We start from the raw sequence: 19083 nt of genomic DNA, 5'->3' as shown, positions 1-19083 counted from the left end.
CAGTTACTGAACAGACTATGTTTATTTATATTACTGAGACCAAGATCAGCCATTGATCTCTGCTTGTCCTTCTTTACGACACCACCAGGTTTAAGTTCTCCGTCTTCTTCTGTCCCTGTTCTGGTGCCGTCATCATTTCTAGAGTAGTTCAGTAGTTCAGCATCAATTCCCATAAGCAAATCTATGCCTATCCTTCTGAGATATTTTCCTTCTCAGCGAGGTGACCTAGCGCAAAGATCTACAGGTACAGCTGTCTAGAAAATTGCCTAGAAAAGTAGGCATTGAGATATCCATGTCAGTTTGTTTAGAGCAAAGCACTTTAGATATGATTTATTATGTTTGGTTTTCAGAGTGGTGGGACTGATTCTTTCAATAAGAGTTAGCTGGCAGTTTATTTATCATGGAGTACCAGCATCTTAACTAGCATTTACATGATCGAAAACCTGAGATGGTATTTTAAGAAGTATGAAGGTGGGTATTCCTTTCAGGGACAGACATTTATAGCAAAGCTGCTGAATATGTGAAAAAGTGATTGCACAAAACCCACCCAAAAAGCACTTGTGGCCAAATTTTTGAGCACAGAGCAGTGAGTTTCGTCCTCTTCTGATCACCAGACATCAAGATTGAGAATCACTTTTGCACTGAAAGACAGGAAAGGCCTATTTGCAATTTGAGTCTCATTGCTCCTGAACTGCAGAATAAAAGGTCTGGCAGCACTGAAAGTTCTTTGTCAAGGAGTTACAGAGTTGATTTGCAAGAGGAATAAAGGCATCTCCTCTCGCTAAAATGCACAATTTAAAACCATGAAGTTAGGAATGGCTTTATTTTAAGAGGGATGTTTTTCTTCTCAGTAACAGCCTTGAAGAAAAACCTGTCTATTACTGCCTTAGTTTTTTCTCAGCATGTCATTTCTAAAGAAAACTATGTCACTAGGAAGTCAGTTCTAATTTTATGGGCTGTTTTGTAGCCTGCCTACATACAAGGCAACTTTTCTTGCTATTTAAACATCGGATATTGTTATGCGGAAATTGAGTGCGGTAGGCACTCAGACAGACCCAGACCTCTGAGTGGCATATAATCTAAAATTTATTCATTTAGCAGGACAAATACCATGGTTGGATGTCAAGTCCTAGTCCACAGAACATAAATATACAAGGGCCAGCTTCTCCACACACCCCATTTGGTTTAGGCTGACAAAAGGTGGACTCAGGGAACAGGACACTTCGACCAGTCAAGATGTAGGGTCCAGACCTGACAGGTTGGTCTCAAATGGAGGGGATCAAACTCTCTACAGTGTACCTCCATCCCAAGGAGCTACTGATTTAACCTACCCACAACTCCACACATTTTGAACTGGCAGATTTAACTGTAAAAAAAACCAAAAAACCCTTACTAAAGAGTAAAACCTTTGAAGTCAATCCTATGCTGCTGGCATTTGTGAAAAATTTCTAAATAAGGTTTTTGCATAGTTTTCTCTGTGTGTTTTGAACATTCTCATCCTACGCTTTGGTTATTCATGCACAGAGTGCCTTTGCCACAGTACTCAAATTAACATAGACCAGTCAGGTTAAAAGATAAGGGTATCCATAAAGTGCAGTTTCATCTCCTTAAAAAAAGAAAATTGGTGCTTTTGAATCATCAAAATGGCAATGCCAAGAACTGCCGTAATACATTTATCTGTGAGGCAGTTAAGAAAAATAAGCAGCAGACCACAAAATTATTATGTCCTCTTTTTATTACTTTCTTAGAACAATCCATTCAGTCCTGTATTTAGCAATGGTAAGTGCAACGGGAGGACTGCTAATAGTACTGGTAACATTATGCAAAATCAATATTTGTGTATCAGTCAACACACCGGGCAACTGTGCATCCCTCAACTTGAATTATCAGTCAGGAATCAGACAGCAATGACTTCCAGCAGTTGGCCATCTAGGGTGGCTGGGGCCATCTAGGTCCAGGCTCTGATTCATAGCTCCCTGATGAGCTGCTGAGGATGTGAGCCTCTGTCCTCTCTATGAAATCAATGCAGCAGGCAATGGCATCCCCGCATCAGTTAAGAAAAAGAACCAGAAGGGTGCTAGGTATCAGAGTAAAGAAAGGGGGCAATTTCTAAGGTTGCCAGGAGAATCCCAAGGAGGCTGAAGAGCAAGGAAGGGTAAGCAAAGGGATGCCAAAATCATCCTTACAAACGTATTGATTTCAGGGAATTAGGCTCAAGACTTTTAACTTTAATGATGTGGATGTTCTCTACAGAAAATGTCATTCTCTGATATACCCACAGCTCTCGACTAAGGCAGAGCAGGGGAAGGAGGAGGGTGAGAGCTTGTCCAGCAGCAGCCAGCCGCAGGGGTGGGAAGTTGCCATAGAGGAAATTTTAAAAATAGTCTCCCTTTCAGCATCATAGCTTTTGTTTTATGCAAAAACAATTAATTAAAAATGAAGGAGACAGAAGAGGAGGTTGTGCAAAGGCTTAGCAATGACTGCAGGGGCACCACTGCCATTGCAGGGACTTTTCTTTCTCCTTCTAAGGTGACATCCTAAGCGTTTCACCGCTACAATACTGGCCTAGCTTGCTTAAAATGCTCCATCTCTCAGAAATTCTGGCATGGAGACAGCTTTCCTGTGACAATTGCAAATGCGCTTGGGGATAAAGGGGCAAGGCACTCATTATTTTTATCACCCTCCCACAGCAGAAGTTGAAGTTCCATGGAAAATATGCAGTTTTAAATGTATTTATTTATGAAAGCTTTAAATCAAAACAATTTCTGGCTGGCATGTTCTTCTCAGCTGGAAAGCTAAAAAATAGTGGTTGGGTCATAGCTAGATTAGCCAGAGGTGACAGTCCCTCTGTGGCTTTTTTTTCTTCTTCTTTCTCTCATTTATAGACCTGAATCTTTTTATCCTCTCTGTTCCACAACACACACACACACTTTAGCACAAATGCCTAATACAGTTAACTTCATACAGGCAGCATAATATCATGTTGTTAGGAACATTTGCAGGTTTCTTTCAGATTTCTTCGGGCTGTAGATCTTTCGCCTTCTCTAGCTATTAATCTTACATTAAGTCTTGAAACAACAGGCAATATGCATCAGCTGACAGTGCTGCAGCCACAGTTCTGCTGGCCAAGAGGATGATAAAGGTTCTCTTCACATGTATGTGACAAATATAAGTCCCATTTGCGTTCCTTATGATAAATGTCACTTTCTTGAAATGCAGAGTAGTCACTAAATTACTTTTATGGGAGAGACAGAGACAAGACATGGAATCAAACTCTGCCCTGTCTCTTCTCCCTCTGACTCCAAATCTTTCCCCTTACCTGTACTGAGGTGTTGTGTTTCCATTTGGGCTTCCTCCAAAAAAAGCTTGGATTTACAAAAGGGATGCAGTGTGTACTTCTGGTAACATTCAGGGTCATATTATCAGAACCGCTTAAGATTTAATTTTTTGTGGCTGTTCTGGAAAACCTGCCTACTAGTTTAGATATCCAAATGGGAACTGACCCAGTCATAGAATATTTCTAGCAAGGTGTTATTAAATATGACCTGTTTCTCAAAACAATGCCTCCTTCCAGTGCCAGGTGTCTGGATGTGTTAGATGATATCTTAAGAAAGTGGCTGTGGCAGACTCTTATTTGTAAGTTTATTTAAGACCTATTCCAGTACTCTGACATGAAATTTTCTCATTTGCTTTCAGTGAAACACTATATCTTTTGTCAGTTTGGGTTTTTTCATTTGCAAAAGGAATACCAGCCTTTACAGACTTTGAGACAGATTAAGAGAGATTAGTATATAGGACACAGAGGACGTATGTGAAAATTTGTGTATTTTTTCTTCCTATGTAAATTTCACGACTGCATTGATAGTTATGTTTATAGGCACTATGAGCCAGCTAAATATATTCCGTACTTCCCATTCTGAACCCCTAGTTTTAGCAGCCTGCAATTTTTAAAAACTTAAACGCCAGCATCTGGGCCAAATACTGCAGTGACAGTTTTAACCGTTATTACCTCAAATCAGGTCACCCCATCAAAGTTTTGGCAAATATACTGATATTGCAAGGCTATCGCCTAAGAAAGCCCATGAGGCTATTAATCACCTTGTGTTAGGAACTAGGTTAATATGGTACTCAAGAGATATTGCTTAAGGACACACACTGACCAATGAAAGTTAAAAAGAAGTACTGAAGAGAGCTGCCCATTCACTGAATGCTGTCCCGCCTGGTCAGTGAATGAGGTAGCGTGCCTTGAATAAAAGTAGTGACAGCCATATCCCTAGATTGCAATCAAAAAGTGACAGAGCAGAACCTTTGCTCTGGCATGCTCAGCTTTTAACAATTTTATTAAGCAACTTTATTAAGGGTCTTGGGAGAAGAGGCTGAAAGGGATGATTGTTTTTTGAAGGTAATAACTAAAAGTCCATCAAAGCTATTACTCTATTCCCTCTTTGAATGAAAATCAGACAAAAGAAAAGTAGTTAAGATACTCCTAGTTTAGCTTAATAGCTAAGCCTTTAGTTCCTCTATTTCTGATCTACCACAAACTGAAATTATTCCAGGTGGGCTAAGACATTTCAGAGAATGCTTTATACTAGTAGATTCCAGCTGTGCCTTATGGTTGGAACAGTGTTCCCATCTGCTAGCGGGAATAAATGGTAAACTGCAATCAGGCTGTCAGCTATTTAGGAGTTCAAGAAGCAAACAAAAGATTGATGGTCAGGCTTGCAGCTCATCAGGGTATGTTCAGCAGAAGTCCCTGAGGAGACTGTTTTAGTTACACAGACTTCAATGTTTCTGCAGGAACACTGCTGCTTCCAGGCATTGCTGCAACAATCTCAAATGTGAACTCTCTCCTTATTCTTCTCCTTACTCAAGCCTCAATTTAAAGAAAGATTAACCTAGTGGGAATAAGCACACCACAGGGAGGCTTTCAACTTCAAACAAGCCCTGGTACCCTATGGTGGATAAATGAAATGATACAAATTCCCCTCAAATAATCTGCCTCATTGTGGTGGTGGTGTTACTACTATTACTATTATAATAATCTTCTCCTATTACTATTATAATAATTTTTCACTTTTAGTCATTAATACCACTTATTTTCTACTACTTCATATATGTTCAGACCAAATTCCTAGCTTTCTTATAATCTCTGGGGGAATTTATTGGCAAAAAAATATTTCAACACATTGCTGTATCCTGTGCCACTACGTTAAGTGTAATGAAATACCTCTCTAATTCCAGCATGAAGGCAGGACTCTCACTGTACTCACTCGATTTTACATAACTTGTTTGCAATATACATGTTCTGTCTGCTTTTTCCCCATTTCAAACTACCAGGACACCTTCCAAAACCAGCCCCAGTCAGGCAACAAGCTTGTTTACATGGGAGGCCAAAAACTGATGCAACAGGTCAAGCTCTGGTCTCATTTACACCTGTACAAAATGTGGGTCAGGTCTTCTCCATAATGTGAACTGTGGTTGTGCCTCAGTTTTGAATCTCAGGAACTTTTGGGTTATGTATGTTGTCAGTGTGTTGTCTCTGTATATGTCTCTGGCATGCAGTTTTGAAACAGCCATGATTCTCTGAGGAGGTTGGATTTAGTGTGAAGGAGATCAAAATAATACAGTTATAGAATGGCTTGCATTGGAAGGCATTTTAAAGACCATCTAGTTCCAACTCCCCTGCCATGAGCAGAGACACCTCCCACTGGGTCAGATTGCTCAAAGCCTCATCCAACCTGGCCTTGAACACCTCCACAGATCAGGCATCCACGGCTTCTCTGGGCAACCTGCTCTACCCTCTCAGTAACAAATTTCTTCCTAACACCTAATCTGAATCTCCCCTCTTTCAGCTTAAAACCATTACTCCTTATCCTGTCACTACCTTTCCAGACAAAGAGCCCCTCCTCATCTTTCCTATAGACCCACTTTAGGTACTGGAAGGATGCTATAAGGTCTCCCAGGAGGCTGAAGAAGAAACACTGAAGAAGATGACTGAACTCAAAATAAAGAAAAAAGAATTATCCTGGGGAAAAAAGAAAATGTGTCTTGTAGAAATGCCATTTTCAGATCTTGAGATACGGCGGCTAGGTGTAAACACAGAATAAATGTGTCTTTTTAAGCCCTCAAAATGGGAGGCAGGGAGAAATATGCAAATTATTTCCAAGCTGCCTAATCCCACAGTACACAAAGTATTTAGAAATGAAAATAAATTAAAGATTGATGCTTTTGTTAGTTATAGAGAATTTTATTTTTATTTACAAAGACTCCTTGTAGCTTGAAATGTGTTACTGAAATACTTTTCTTCTCTTTGAAGCTACCACTTAACATAGCCACAGGTAACAAATGGCATTCAGCAATAGAAACATAGTGTTGCTCTTTTCTAATTTATCATCTTACGCATTTTCATATGACCACAGATTTGTGTTCTGAAGAAGCTAGGGTTTGATTTTTGAAAGTAGCACAGATACTTTGCATTCATTTTGCATGTCATTTGCATGCACAGTTCTGCTGACAAATATGTATCTTCTGTGATCACATGGTTATAACATGTAAGGACCAATATCCACCTTGTAATGTTAACACTACAATGACTGGAAGAGTGTAACACAGCCAGCAGAAAGGACTGTGAGTCTGACTGCCTTTTCAGCTGAATCTCAGGAGTAACTTGGTAAAGCAGGTAAGAGTTATGTCAGTACAATCCAGTATGAGAGGAGAATTAGACCCAGTGTGAGCACTCGTGTCAAATCCGTGTTTTATAAGCAAAGTATGATGCCATTTTCCTCTTTTTTTTATTCCACCCCATAAATACAATTAAAAAAATGGAGGAAGTCCTGCTTCCTCACTATGTCAGTTGTTGACCATCAGGAAGGATGATTCAGCAGTAATAAAAGCACAAAGTCGCAGAAGTTAATATTTATTTGAGCATGTGTCATTGAAAAGAAACTATAACTGAAAAAAATCTTCACAGCACAATAATCCAAGTGCAACTATTCAGGAAAACAAAACCCTAGGTATGTGTTCTTCTAGTAAATCTTGCGTTTACTAGTGAAAAAGACCCCAGGACTGACGCCAGACATCTGCACATACCTGGGTAGTGAGGCACCATGTATCAGCTGAGCATAGAGCAGGAAATAAGTGTAGAGCAGGTGATGACCCTGCTACTTGAGAGCCCCCTAGGTGCAACCCACACTCAAGCATACTTGGTCCCCATCTCTCCAGCCATCTCATTAGGATTGTGGGGGGGGACGTCAATTCCTTGTGCTGTAAGAAGCACAGAAAAACTTCTGAGCTTGGTTTGCTGCAACTGCTTCCAGCTCCTCCAGCCTGCCTCTGTCTGGCTTGAAAGTGTCCACTTCAGGGACCACTTCCCATGAAAGCAGTCCTGTCAAGGCGCAGGTTTTGTTATCTACTTGATGACCCCTTCCCTGAAGTGCTTCTTTCAGATATAGCATTTCACTGAATGAAGACAGCAGCATGCACTTGGCATTAACTACCCAAATAACCAAGAGCTACATGAGTACTTTCAGATGCAAGATCCTTCTGACTAATATTCCTGTCGTGTCTGACTAATTAGAGCCAGTTAAAATGTCAAGAGTTTGGGTTGGTTTTTTTTACTACCTTGTTCCTTACTCACTCTCACAGTAGATGATAATCAGCTTATGTGTTGTTTATTCATTCCATTTATACAGTCCCATAAGGATAAAAGAGTTGCTGCGCTTTAACTTCTTCTTCATAGTTTAGGAAGTCTTATGGGTGTATTGATGAGTGACTGTTCCTGCCTGGAAGCAAACAGACTCAACTCTCTCATTTAGAAGTAGGTCCACATTAAAGATGATGCAAAATTACTGTTACCTGAGTGGGAGAAGTTTGCTTATGTAAGGCAAAATTTCTCCTGGAGCTCCCCTACCAGTGGCACTGAACTTTTTCACTGCCAGTGAAAGAGAGCAAGCCTGGTCCAGTGAGACATGTCTCTGCCCAACAGAGCAGGGATCTTTAAGATCCCTTCCAACTCAAACTATTCTATGATTCTACGATTCTGTGATCGTCACTTCCCCATTGGGGTACACACAAGGAGCCTTTCTTGCACCCTCTGAGCACTGGCTTAGGGAGGTGGGAGCAGCAGTTCCTGGGCGCATGGGTGGGCAACGGTAAGGGAGCTTGCTTAGTCCTGTTACACACCCCTACAGCTGCCTCTCACCCATGAAACCTGGCCCTCCACTGATGGCCTGGCTCTGAAGCGCAGATCCAAAGGCGAGGTGCTCCATCAGTGGCTCCCTCAGCCACGTGCAGCTCTCATGCCAACCCTTTCCAAAATGGCAAAGGAATTTTACTTGATGGTCGTGAGGCAGAGACATCACTGATAAAACTATTATACATCAGAGCATAATCCAATATATATCTGAAGGCAGCAAAAGCCTAGGAAAGAGCCTGGGGAAGAAATGACTAAAATGGAGAGACTGTAAAGAAAATGCCTGTATAAATGTATATTAAGAAAAGTGGGCAAGACAAAGAATGCTGTCAATATTTACTCTTCTGCAACTGGCCGCCCCATCAGTTCTTTCAGGTCATTTGTTTAATGCATGGAAACTATTGATTTTGTCTAATTAAATCATTTCTCTGCATTTCACAGGGACAAATGCTAAGCATGGACTGCGCTGTAAGGCTTGTAAAATGAGCATCCACCACAAGTGTACAGACAGTATCGGACAACAACGTTGCATGGGCAAGCTGGTAAGTGAGCAGCTCAGGGCAGAAAGTGCAGTTGGAGGCACCAGCACGTTCTGGAGCTGCTTGCTTTGTGTGCCTGACCCCCTGGCTGACATTTAACTGGTGCATTAACAGAACCGACACCAGGTCACTTTACTGAGGTGAGAAAAGTAAAGACAGGTAGTCCCTTGCTATCAATTTGGGAAATTGCTACTACTCAAAATCCTGAACAGAAATGAAACACAAATCTCTTCTGTTTTGTGGGTATGAAAACTGTTACAAAATCCAAATTTAGCTAAATATCAGAATTAATTAACTTGATTTAAACTGTACTTGCTGTAGTCTAAATCTCTCAAGAAATGCGGTAAACTAATCAAAATAAGAAATAAAAAATAATTCAAATTATGTTTTATTGTTTTTTGCACTCTTGGGGCTTGACAAAAAACATTATTCATCTTAAAAAGAAAACCAAAGAGTATTTCACAGTGAGACTCTATACAGTTTGAACCATTCTCTCAGCAGGAGAGAATGGGAGGAAACCTGCCCCTGTACAGATACAGCACCTTAGTGCCTGGCTCACCTTCCAAGCAGCAAATTCTCATTATTGGCAAAGACAGGACACACGTTTTGAGACTACTCTAGCCCAGTTTGATGACTTTTATAGGAATATAGTTCTTTTGCTTACTTCTAGAAAAAGATCTTGGTAAATGACCATTTTGAATATGAAAACTGAATATATGTATTCATGTTTCAGATGTCCTCAGATTTCTTGCATCCTGAAGGCCGCTGAGACAAATATAACCTAAAATCAAATAGTTTTAAGGTGTTAAAGATGAAAAAAAATCAAACATTAACTTCAAAAGAGCTAGAAAGCCCACCTCTCCCTGGAAAGATCTTTCCTTCCCAGGAATATTCAGTGAATGTTATTGCTGTTTATATACCTGCAACAAATATTCAAGCATTTAAACCATAATTGTAGCCCTAGTGAGAAGCATTCTGCTGTAGGAAGTTGATCTGTGAAAAGCTAAATGACTTCATTGCAAGCCTTGGACAAGCCACATATTCAATCATGATAACTGTTTCACACATTTCTGATTCCAGCCTCTGCTCTTTTGTTTACTAGTTTACAAAAGCAGAAAAGTAGAGACCAAATTTCAAGCATGAAGTCATACAGCAAAGTCATGGGAGTTTTATGAGCTCGTATTGTGTCTTAATCTAGTTTGTTTGGGTGCAAACTGAGACTGGGGAATCTGGCATTTATTCAGCTAAGAAATCAAATTTCTCAGTCCCCTCATTCCTTCTCAATCTATACGGTAGCTCATTAGCAAAAGAACTAGTTGTCTATCACTTTTTGATGTAATGTTGAACAGGGGATTCAGAAAACTTGTACATACGCATGTGACTTTTCCACTTCTCACTATGACTAGAAAGTTCTAACAACCCACAAAGATTACCAATCTGAGAGACCATTTGTGAACCTCTAATACAGTAAAAGGCACTTCCAAAGACTTAGATGTTAGCACCTTCATTGTTTAGCATTCATCTGGTGATGAGTTTTTTGACCTTACAAGACAAAAAAGCAGTGGAAGCTGCAGTCAGTCAGCAGCAAACCTTAGAAAAACCTAAATAAAGGCTCTAAATTCCTTGGGTTTCACAAGTGCATATGGGGGAACATAAGGATTAGGAGTCAGGGTGGGGAAGAATAGTCACCTGTTCGGCAAATACAAAACAATGCAACTTCACATTACATAGGAAAGGAAGAGGGACACTTCTCAGAACCTCTAATGGTTCAGTACTTCTACTGCAATTAATTAGTTCTGCTTTCGTGTAAAAGAAAAGAAAAAAAGAAAAGGGGGGCCTGAAAATGAGTTCCTCTTCCTTCCACATAAACACAGGAAACTGGTTTTTTTCCAAGAGAAAAATCAAATAAATCCCTGATCTATACACCCTACGGTGACTCAACCACAAGAGGCAAATTTCCAGCCTCAACACACTATTCCGCTAGTAGCCAAAGATCTGAGGTTATTTCTACTACGTCACTCATGGCAGCAATGCACTTCATTTGGTTTTTCTTTCTCTCCCTCCAGCCGAAGGGATTTCGACGGTATTACAGCTCACCACTACTCATTCATGAACAGTTTGGCTGCATCAAAGAAGTGATGCCTATTGGTAGGTTTTGATTGCTTTTCCGTTCAGTTTCCTTTTGGCAGTGCTCTGCAACAGCAGCGGCAGACTTTCAGCCATGATATTTACCCTCAGCAGCCTTCCAGCTCCTTTCAGTGACTGGATGTCCTTCTGCCATCTCGGGAAAGGACCACTTCAAAGATACAAAGCTGGAAGAGGAGAGGGTGTGTCTATTGTGCATTTCACTCAAAACCCTGTACATATAACCTCTTAGCAATTACCCTGTTTAAAATAATAATTACCTGAGCTCAAGGTAGAAACTTCAAAGGGAGGAAGCACTGGAATATTGAGGTGAATATCAAAGCTGGGAAGAACGAGATAGAAGACCAGATAAGAGAGATCAAAACAGTGGGAGGCATTCAAACCATTGGTCTGGCTTTTGAAGGACTTTGCTAGGTTCCTCTCCTTTTTCACCCACACTTACTTTCCTCTTATTTGTCACTATTGATCATGTCTACACACTGCCGAAATATTGAAAAGACCAGATTTTGCTCTCTGTAATAACAAATATGTAAGGAGAAACACTTTGAAAGTGAGAAGTTGAGTTGAAAAAAAGAAAAATACCTCAACCTCTCCTCACCAATACTTTGACCAGCCAAGCCTGGCACTGCTAAAAATGAAAGCCAAAACTAGGCAGTCACTTTAAAATTACTGTCTAAGGGTATTTATTATACTTTGTTGGTTTCAGCAGTTGAAAAGAAAAAAAGTGAATTACATAGATTTTATCTAGGTTTCTCTTTCTAAAAAACATCCATCATTTTTGTTAGAAGTGATAGGAACATTTTGATCAAACTCTGGCTAAAAAATGAGGTGTGCTTTCCTTTCATCAAAATTCAAAATCCTGTTTTCTCTGTATTTTGGCCAAGTACTTCATTGCTTCTACATAGTGCTTCAGATGTCTATGCTTGTATATACGTCTACTGCTTTGTACTGCAAGGGAGGTTAGGGTCCAATGCTGTGGTATCTAGAAGAGGTTTTGAACTAGATTTGCTCATGCCAATTTGACTCATCCATTTCTCTGCCATGGGATATGAATTGGGGGCAGCTATGAGGGACAGTGGAAATGAGAATTGAATGGATATGTGCCAGTGGGGACTGTGGCCTTTCTGGCTACCCCTCGAATGAGCTGAGCAACCTAGAGCGCATTGCCAGATGCAGGTACCTACTCATACACGCCTCTAGACCCTATATGGCCCCACAGTGGTGATATTGGTACCTTTCAAGGAAGATCCAGGCCGTCCTGTTTACCCAAACTATCCAAGTAGTAGCACTGTGAGGGTAAATGGATTAAAGGTGATGGCCCACCCACACCACAAAAATGCTCATGCACAAGGCACCTTTTTTTTCGCTTCAAGCATCTATAGTTGCAAGTAATCCAAGAGGTCAGTGGTAGCAACATGGAGCAAATATGGATTAAATCCTCCTGCTACTTTGTCTTCCTTACGGCAGTATAGGCAGCATCAGTGGTGATTAGAGGAAGAGGATGTCAAGTGAAGAGAGATGAGGCAATGGCAAGGACCCAAAGAGCCCGTGTGAGGGAAGGATGATCTTTATGGGAGAAGAGAGGCAGCAGAAAATCACTAGCAAAAGCCAGTTCCACTAAGTTCATCGAACACTTTTCATGAGGGCAGTCTCTCAATTTGTGCTTCTTAGCGTACACCCCAACATGTTGGTAGAGGCAGATGTTTCTCCAAGTAGAGCAGGAACATGAGCAGACATATCTTCAAGGGACTGATGCATGTTTTGCTCCTTCTGTTGCAGCCTGTGGAAATAAGGTTGACCCTGTATATGAAACTCTTCGCTTTGGGACTTCCTTAGCTCAGAAAACCAAAAAGGGCAGTTCTGGAAGTGGGTCTGAATCTCCCAACAGAAACTCTGTAAGTATGCCACATCTTTCTTGCGTTTTCTTTGTGGAGGAGCAACAGATATTCATTCACAGGAGTTTGTATGGGTTCACAAAACTTGTATTTCAAACAGTAAAAAAAAATTCTTACAGCTTCCAAAAGGAGACTAGAAAACCTATTATTTTTGCAAAACTGGAAGAGAAAGAGAAAAAATACAAATTAAATTAATAATCTTCTTTTATCTGATTATAAAAGGAAATTATATTATTTTAATATTGTGTATCTCTGTAAAAGTGGAACAGAGATATTTAACTGTCATGCTGGAGTGGACAAATCCTGCCTGTCGGTAGTGGTGTCCATTTACACTTCATGCAAGTGATTGTGAAAGCACGGAGTCCTTAGGGCCTAGGCTTGGAAGTATAAGTTCCACAGTACAAGCCCAGCCAAAATTAAGTCAGTGCTACTGTAACAGGACAAGGGATTGGTGCCTTCACCCCTACTCAGTGTAGGCTCAGGAGAGGGTCATCACAGGTCTGGGCTCCTCTCTCCAAACCCCAAATACAGACAGGTATGCTCAGCCTCTTTTATCTAGATGGGGAGATTTTAACCTTGCTGTTAAACTCTGTCATCCACTCTCACTTATCATAAAAGGCACTTTCTGCAGGACTGTGGCAGAAGAGCTAGAGAAGGAGGACAAAGCAAATGATGGAACTTATTGTTCCCTTAGCCCTGCCTTTGTTAAATCCATACCTAGTTCAACAACATCACTTAGCAATTTCTTTCTTACGGAAATGGTTATTTCAACAGTATCAGGACTCCATGAGGTCTGGGGCTCATTCACGGTGTTGAAAGAACATTTCATCCCCTTTCATCTCTCATAAACAGGCATTTAAGCCTATGCTTGGGGCTCTCTTTTTTTTCCCAAGAGATCCTTCCTACTCTGCAACACTCAACCACAACCACAACAAAGCCTCACCTGAATATACTTGAGACTAAAGCTGATTGCCAGACCCACATTATCTGACAACCTCCAGCACTTAACTCAAAATACAAATCACCAGGCATAGTGACACAGTGATTTTGTCTCCAGGCCTCAGAGGAATACTTACTTGTTTAATTTAAAGTTGTGCTGAAATTATGTTTGGTGCAACATTTCTCTGACACTTAAATGTATGCACACTCACATGACTGAACTGTGGCCTCGGGTGATGTAGGTGGTCTCTAAACAGATGTCCATTTGTGTCAGGCAGGAAAGAAGACAAACAAATTTAAAGAAATAAAAAATGAAATCTGCGAGGTAGTTATTGAAGGATGTGTCTTCTATCTATCTTTGTGCCTCAAACGGAATTTGGGAATCTCCATTATTTTTTAAAACCCAAAGTGACTCTGCCACCTGTTTCATTGTGATTAAATTTCTTTCTTTCAATTATTTAATTTATTTTGAAACAGAAGATCTACAAATGTAATTATTGCTTTCCAAATCAATAAAGTATTATGTTGAATTACGAATGACAAATCAAGCATAGAAATCATGAACACTGTATCAGCTTGCCCTAGGGAGCTGATCATAACTAGGTGGGATGTGGGTGTAAAATGAGGAACGCAAGTTCATTACGGGAATTTCTCCAGGGTATTGAGGCTGAGAGAGAATATAACACATGTCAGCATACCGAAAATAGAAAACATTAGGGAACTGAATAAACAGGCATGTGAAACCATAACTTCTGCCAGTCAAAGCCTGTGGTTTGAGGCAAGAATGAGAACCAGGGGCAGACACAATCCTGATCCAAATGATTGGGCAATGGAGCTTTACAACTCTGATGTGTGACCCGAGAGTAGGCACTGACCAGTAACCAGAGCCAGGGACAAGACACAGAGCACTTAGAGCCCAGGTAAAAATGCACCAGAGCATGTGAATTAGCAGTTAATACATAGACACTAAGATCTTTCCCCAGCGGTCCTCAATTCTGTGCTGCAGAGGCTGCAATGCAGTTGTGAGGCTCAGAGCAACACTGGGGCTTTGCAGCTGGGCTGTGTCCCAGCCTTAGGAACTAGGGAGTCCTTCAAATTCTATCGTGTCACTAAACCAAGGATGCCAGGGACGTGGTCACACCTCAGATTCTGCTTCACTTTGCAAGTGGTGTCCAGGCTGTCGAATGCCTTGTGCTGGGTCAGAGCAGCATAGTTACTCCTGCTTAAGGTAGCTAAAAGTGAAGGAAACTAGCTTGAAAGCTGTGCCGTACCTCTACAGCCATGAAGTTTCGAGGACTGCAGTCCATGTCTGTGCAGAGTAGAGATAACCATCTTGCTCTGAACTAGACTAAGTATTTTTAACATGACTGAGCAGTGTGGACGAACACACTGTGATTTTTCAGCCCAGATTCTGCATTTCCCATAAAAGAAAGTGGCCATATGCTTCAGATTTACTACCTACTGCTTCCTTGAAAAATGTGCTTCTGCAACCCACATTTACAACAGAAAGTCACTTGAGGTGATGTAAATGTGATTCCAGTTCTTGTTAGTTTTTTGTGGACCAGTTCCTCTCAAAAAAAGTTTTGCACCTCTATCATTTGTATTAGACGATTTGTCATATAACTCTTGACTGAAAAATCATTAAAGGTAGCTAAGGTTACTTCAGGAGGATTTGGATGAGGTACATATCAAAGAGACATTCACTATACATCCCATATGCAGAAGTGCCCAACAAAATTGAAGTTAATCAGCAATTATGAATCTAGTCTATGAAGACTGAGGAACAGTAGTGAGCTGAAAAATAGCTGGGACTTCAATGTTTCAACAAAGCCAGTCTTTCTCTTCTCCACCTAGCTGCTAGAAATCCCTAGATATGTTCTACACTGAGTCCTTGTTAGCAGTACTATTGCAGTGCCATCTCATCAAGGGCCGAACCATTTGTGCAAGATGCAAGACAGGCATGACCTGCTGCAAAAGGCTGAATCTAAAGCCAAGGCCTAACAGGGCCGTGAAGTAGAAGATCCTGAAACAGCAAGCGAAACAAGAAAACCTCAAGATACCTGTGGCATAAATCTACTTTTAACCACTTTGATTATTAGTATCCTTGGACAGAGAAGTAGCTAGGAAAGTATTAGACAACTGAAATAAAATTATAAAAGTACTTTCTAAAAGAAAAAAATGTTGTCAACAGTAGTAAAAAGAAAAAAATATATAAAAATCTATGAAGCAATTCAGATTTTGTGATCCCTGAACAAAAACAGTGAATGTGACTCATTTGTTGTTTCTTCCTGTAGCTCAGGCAAAGGTCTGCAAAGCAATGGACAGAGCTATGTGGACAGTATATATATTGAATTATACTGTGGACGGTATAATTCCAGAATGCCATGGAGCAGTGAAGTTAAATCCTTCCATGTGTCTTGAAATCATGTTAACAAGTTTTAAAAAAAGCTTAGGAGCTTATAATGATTTGCAGTTTTTCAGATTAGAAAGGACATCTCACTCAAGTTCAATGTTTGTGTTTTTCCATGGTTATCAAAGACGTTTTACCCAAAAGAAGTCACATGTGGAGAGTTCAGAAACTAAAGTTCTGTAAGGTCAGATTCAAACAGAGTTGTTTGGAGCAGCTCCTGGTTCCTGTCAGGCTATACATGGAGAAGGTGACTACCCAACCAAGGAATCTGGAGCCTAATGCAGAATATAATTCTGAGGCTTGAGATTATGTCATCCCATGTTTTCCTGCACCCATAGAACAATGGGTCTCTAATCATGATTGACAGTAATATAGTACAAATAAATCATAGTCATTCTAACAACAACATTGGGGTTTCAATTTTCCCTAACCATACCAGCCAGTTGACTGTTTAAGAAGAAAGCGAAGGCAGATACTTAAAGACTGACTCTTTTCATAGTATGTTACCAAAATTTTCATAACCTTTACATTACAGAATAATGTATTCAGGGTTAAGAAATTAATAGTCAATAGTTTCAATTAATGTCCATTTCCTTAGTAGACACCTATTTATTATACCTGAACGATCTACAAATTCCACCAAGCCCCTTCTGTTTTTCACAAAGAATCACACTATTTAATAGTCCTTTGTTCCTTAACTTTTGCTTCACTTTATATTGCAGAAATCTTTAGTACTCCAGACTGGAAACTTGGTCTGGAGTTCTTTCTGTGTTTTCACTGGTCCCTGTGAAATGATTTGTTGTGCATCATCAGATACAAGGTTTTCTGCAATCATGTTACACTGACTTGCTCTCCTCTGGTAGCACCCAAGTACTACCCAAAAGGCTCTTGTGTGGTCTTATTTCACCTCATCATTCGCTTTTTCTGGCTTATCTCACCTCATCATTCGCTTTTTCTGGCTTATCTCACCTCATTTACTCTTTCTGTCCCCGCAGACAGCTGACCTGGCACAAGTTCCTGAGGAAGGCAATAGCTCTGCAGGCACCCTTGACATAAGCAGGAAACGCAGCAACAGCGGTGAGTGCTGCCGGGACAGTATAGCATCTTCAGATGTGTAAGCCTGTGTATAAGCTATTTCAGATGTGATTTTATGACGTGTCTAAGTTATACCAGCATTCTGGTTTTCAAAGCAGGAGGTGAGTGGGGAATTTAATTGGTGCCAGAATTTGGGGAATGCTTTTTGCCATTCAGATGAAATCCAAGCCACCAGTTTTCTTAACTTCTTTTGTGTCCAGACCTGACATGGGGCAAGATTTGGGTCCATTCCTTATCTCCTGTGCTTCATGAACATGACTGTAGACTGAACACTTAACTTGCTTCGGTTTCACACTGGCAAAGAAGAACAAAAACAATACTTCTTTTCACTTCCATATGTTTGACTTCTCTACACGCCTCTAGGTACTATAACCTCTTTGGGATAGGAAATTAATCATATAGCATATGTATGTCTGTAAAATATCCAACACAATGAATTCTGACCATAATTGCAGTACATAATTCTCAGTACAACTGTATTATGTGGACAGTAATATTAATATCCCAATGCCTTTGTCTGCTTTGCAATAAAAGAGTTATGTTTTTGTAACATCAGTGTGATAGGATTTTGAGACCATGATACCAACTGAGATCTTAGTAACGAAAACACTGAGCGATGCTGTTTGTAACCCTGTGCTTGTATTCAGTCATGGTGAGGGAAGCAGTAAGTATGAAGGGTTTTGAAGCACTAAGCAAAACTTCATGCCCAAGCCATCAGACCAGCTTCTCTAAGAGCACCTCAAGGCTGCTTTCCTGGATCTCACATGAGATGGGCACCATAAAAATAAATCACAGTGAGAATAGCTTTCTTCTCTTAGACCACTAGTGCTCTTTACATGCTGGTAGCAATCCATGTAGGTAAAATACCACCTTCAGCTGCCCATTCCCATTTTATGCTACCTCCTTATTCCTTTCCTCCCCTCCTGGCCCTATCACTTTTCCTCACTGTGTTCTATCATTTCCTCCTTCTCATTTTTTGAACATCTCAGCTACATCATCTGCTTTCTTCTGACAATTGTTTCAGGTTTTCTGTCTTGCAAGTGCAAGTTGACCTGACCTGGTTAAAGACAGACAATTCAGTCTGCTTCATATTGTTTAATCTTGCCCACCTGAGATTAATTTATCCCTCTTGGAGTTTTCTGAGAACTTTGTATTTCATTGTTGACCAGTAACTTCATTTCTGAAATGCAAAGAAACTTTTTTCTCCGAGATCTGTGTTCACTGAATGCGCTGAGAGGCATTCAAGGAACTTACTCAAAGAGATTAGTTTTAAAACTCAGCATGTGTTAAACCTCTAAATAACTTCCACGGCACATTAATGATTCCTTTGATCAGCACTGGCTTTTTTACAATCCATCCTTCAGAGGCTCAGGGTATAAATTATGCATCAGTCACTCCAAAAATTTCTCCTCGGTAGATTTTTAATAAACTGCCCGCACTGTTTGCACAAGCTGTGGAAATGGCAAAAACCTTTGCAGACTACAAAGATCTTTTTTGTTTTTTTTTTAATCTGCTGCTTGTAGGGCAAACAAATATGAAAAGAGATGCATTTCTGTTGTGCAAAGATGTGAAGTATGTACCTCTTTGGCCTTCAGGTTCAAGTGCATCCTGGTAATATCCAGAGACCATGAGCTAAACAGAGATAAAAAATTTAACAAAGTAAATTCAAAAGTTTGTTATAGGGTGTCCAATGCCTCCTTAGCAGTGAGTTTCACATACAACTCCTATAGACTCCTATGACAACAACTTCAAGGGAAGATGCTTTCATTCAGGCTCTGGCATACATACTGCGAAACAAAACTTCCTAGTTTGCAACATATGTCTGTGGCCTTTAAATTCGAGTGCCTCCTTGTAATATCCAGAAACAGG

General features: G+C 40.3%; 1 protein-coding gene across 1 annotated transcript in view; it reads left to right on the top strand.

The window, feature by feature from the left end:
• Positions 1–19083, top strand: part of STAC (SH3 and cysteine rich domain) — a 74036-nt gene that overhangs the window by 37349 nt on the left and 17604 nt on the right. The window contains exons 3-6 of the mRNA XM_009556669.2: positions 8633–8733; positions 10797–10878; positions 12655–12770; positions 17115–17196. Of these exons, the coding sequence (XP_009554964.1) occupies positions 8633–8733; positions 10797–10878; positions 12655–12770; positions 17115–17196 (381 nt within the window). The remainder of the gene's footprint in view (positions 1–8632; positions 8734–10796; positions 10879–12654; positions 12771–17114; positions 17197–19083) is intronic.

The sequence above is a fragment of the Cuculus canorus genome, chromosome 2 (assembly GCF_017976375.1).
Source record: "Cuculus canorus isolate bCucCan1 chromosome 2, bCucCan1.pri, whole genome shotgun sequence".
Lineage (NCBI taxonomy): Eukaryota > Metazoa > Chordata > Aves > Cuculiformes > Cuculidae > Cuculus > Cuculus canorus.
This window is presented reverse-complemented; position numbering and strand designations above follow the sequence as displayed.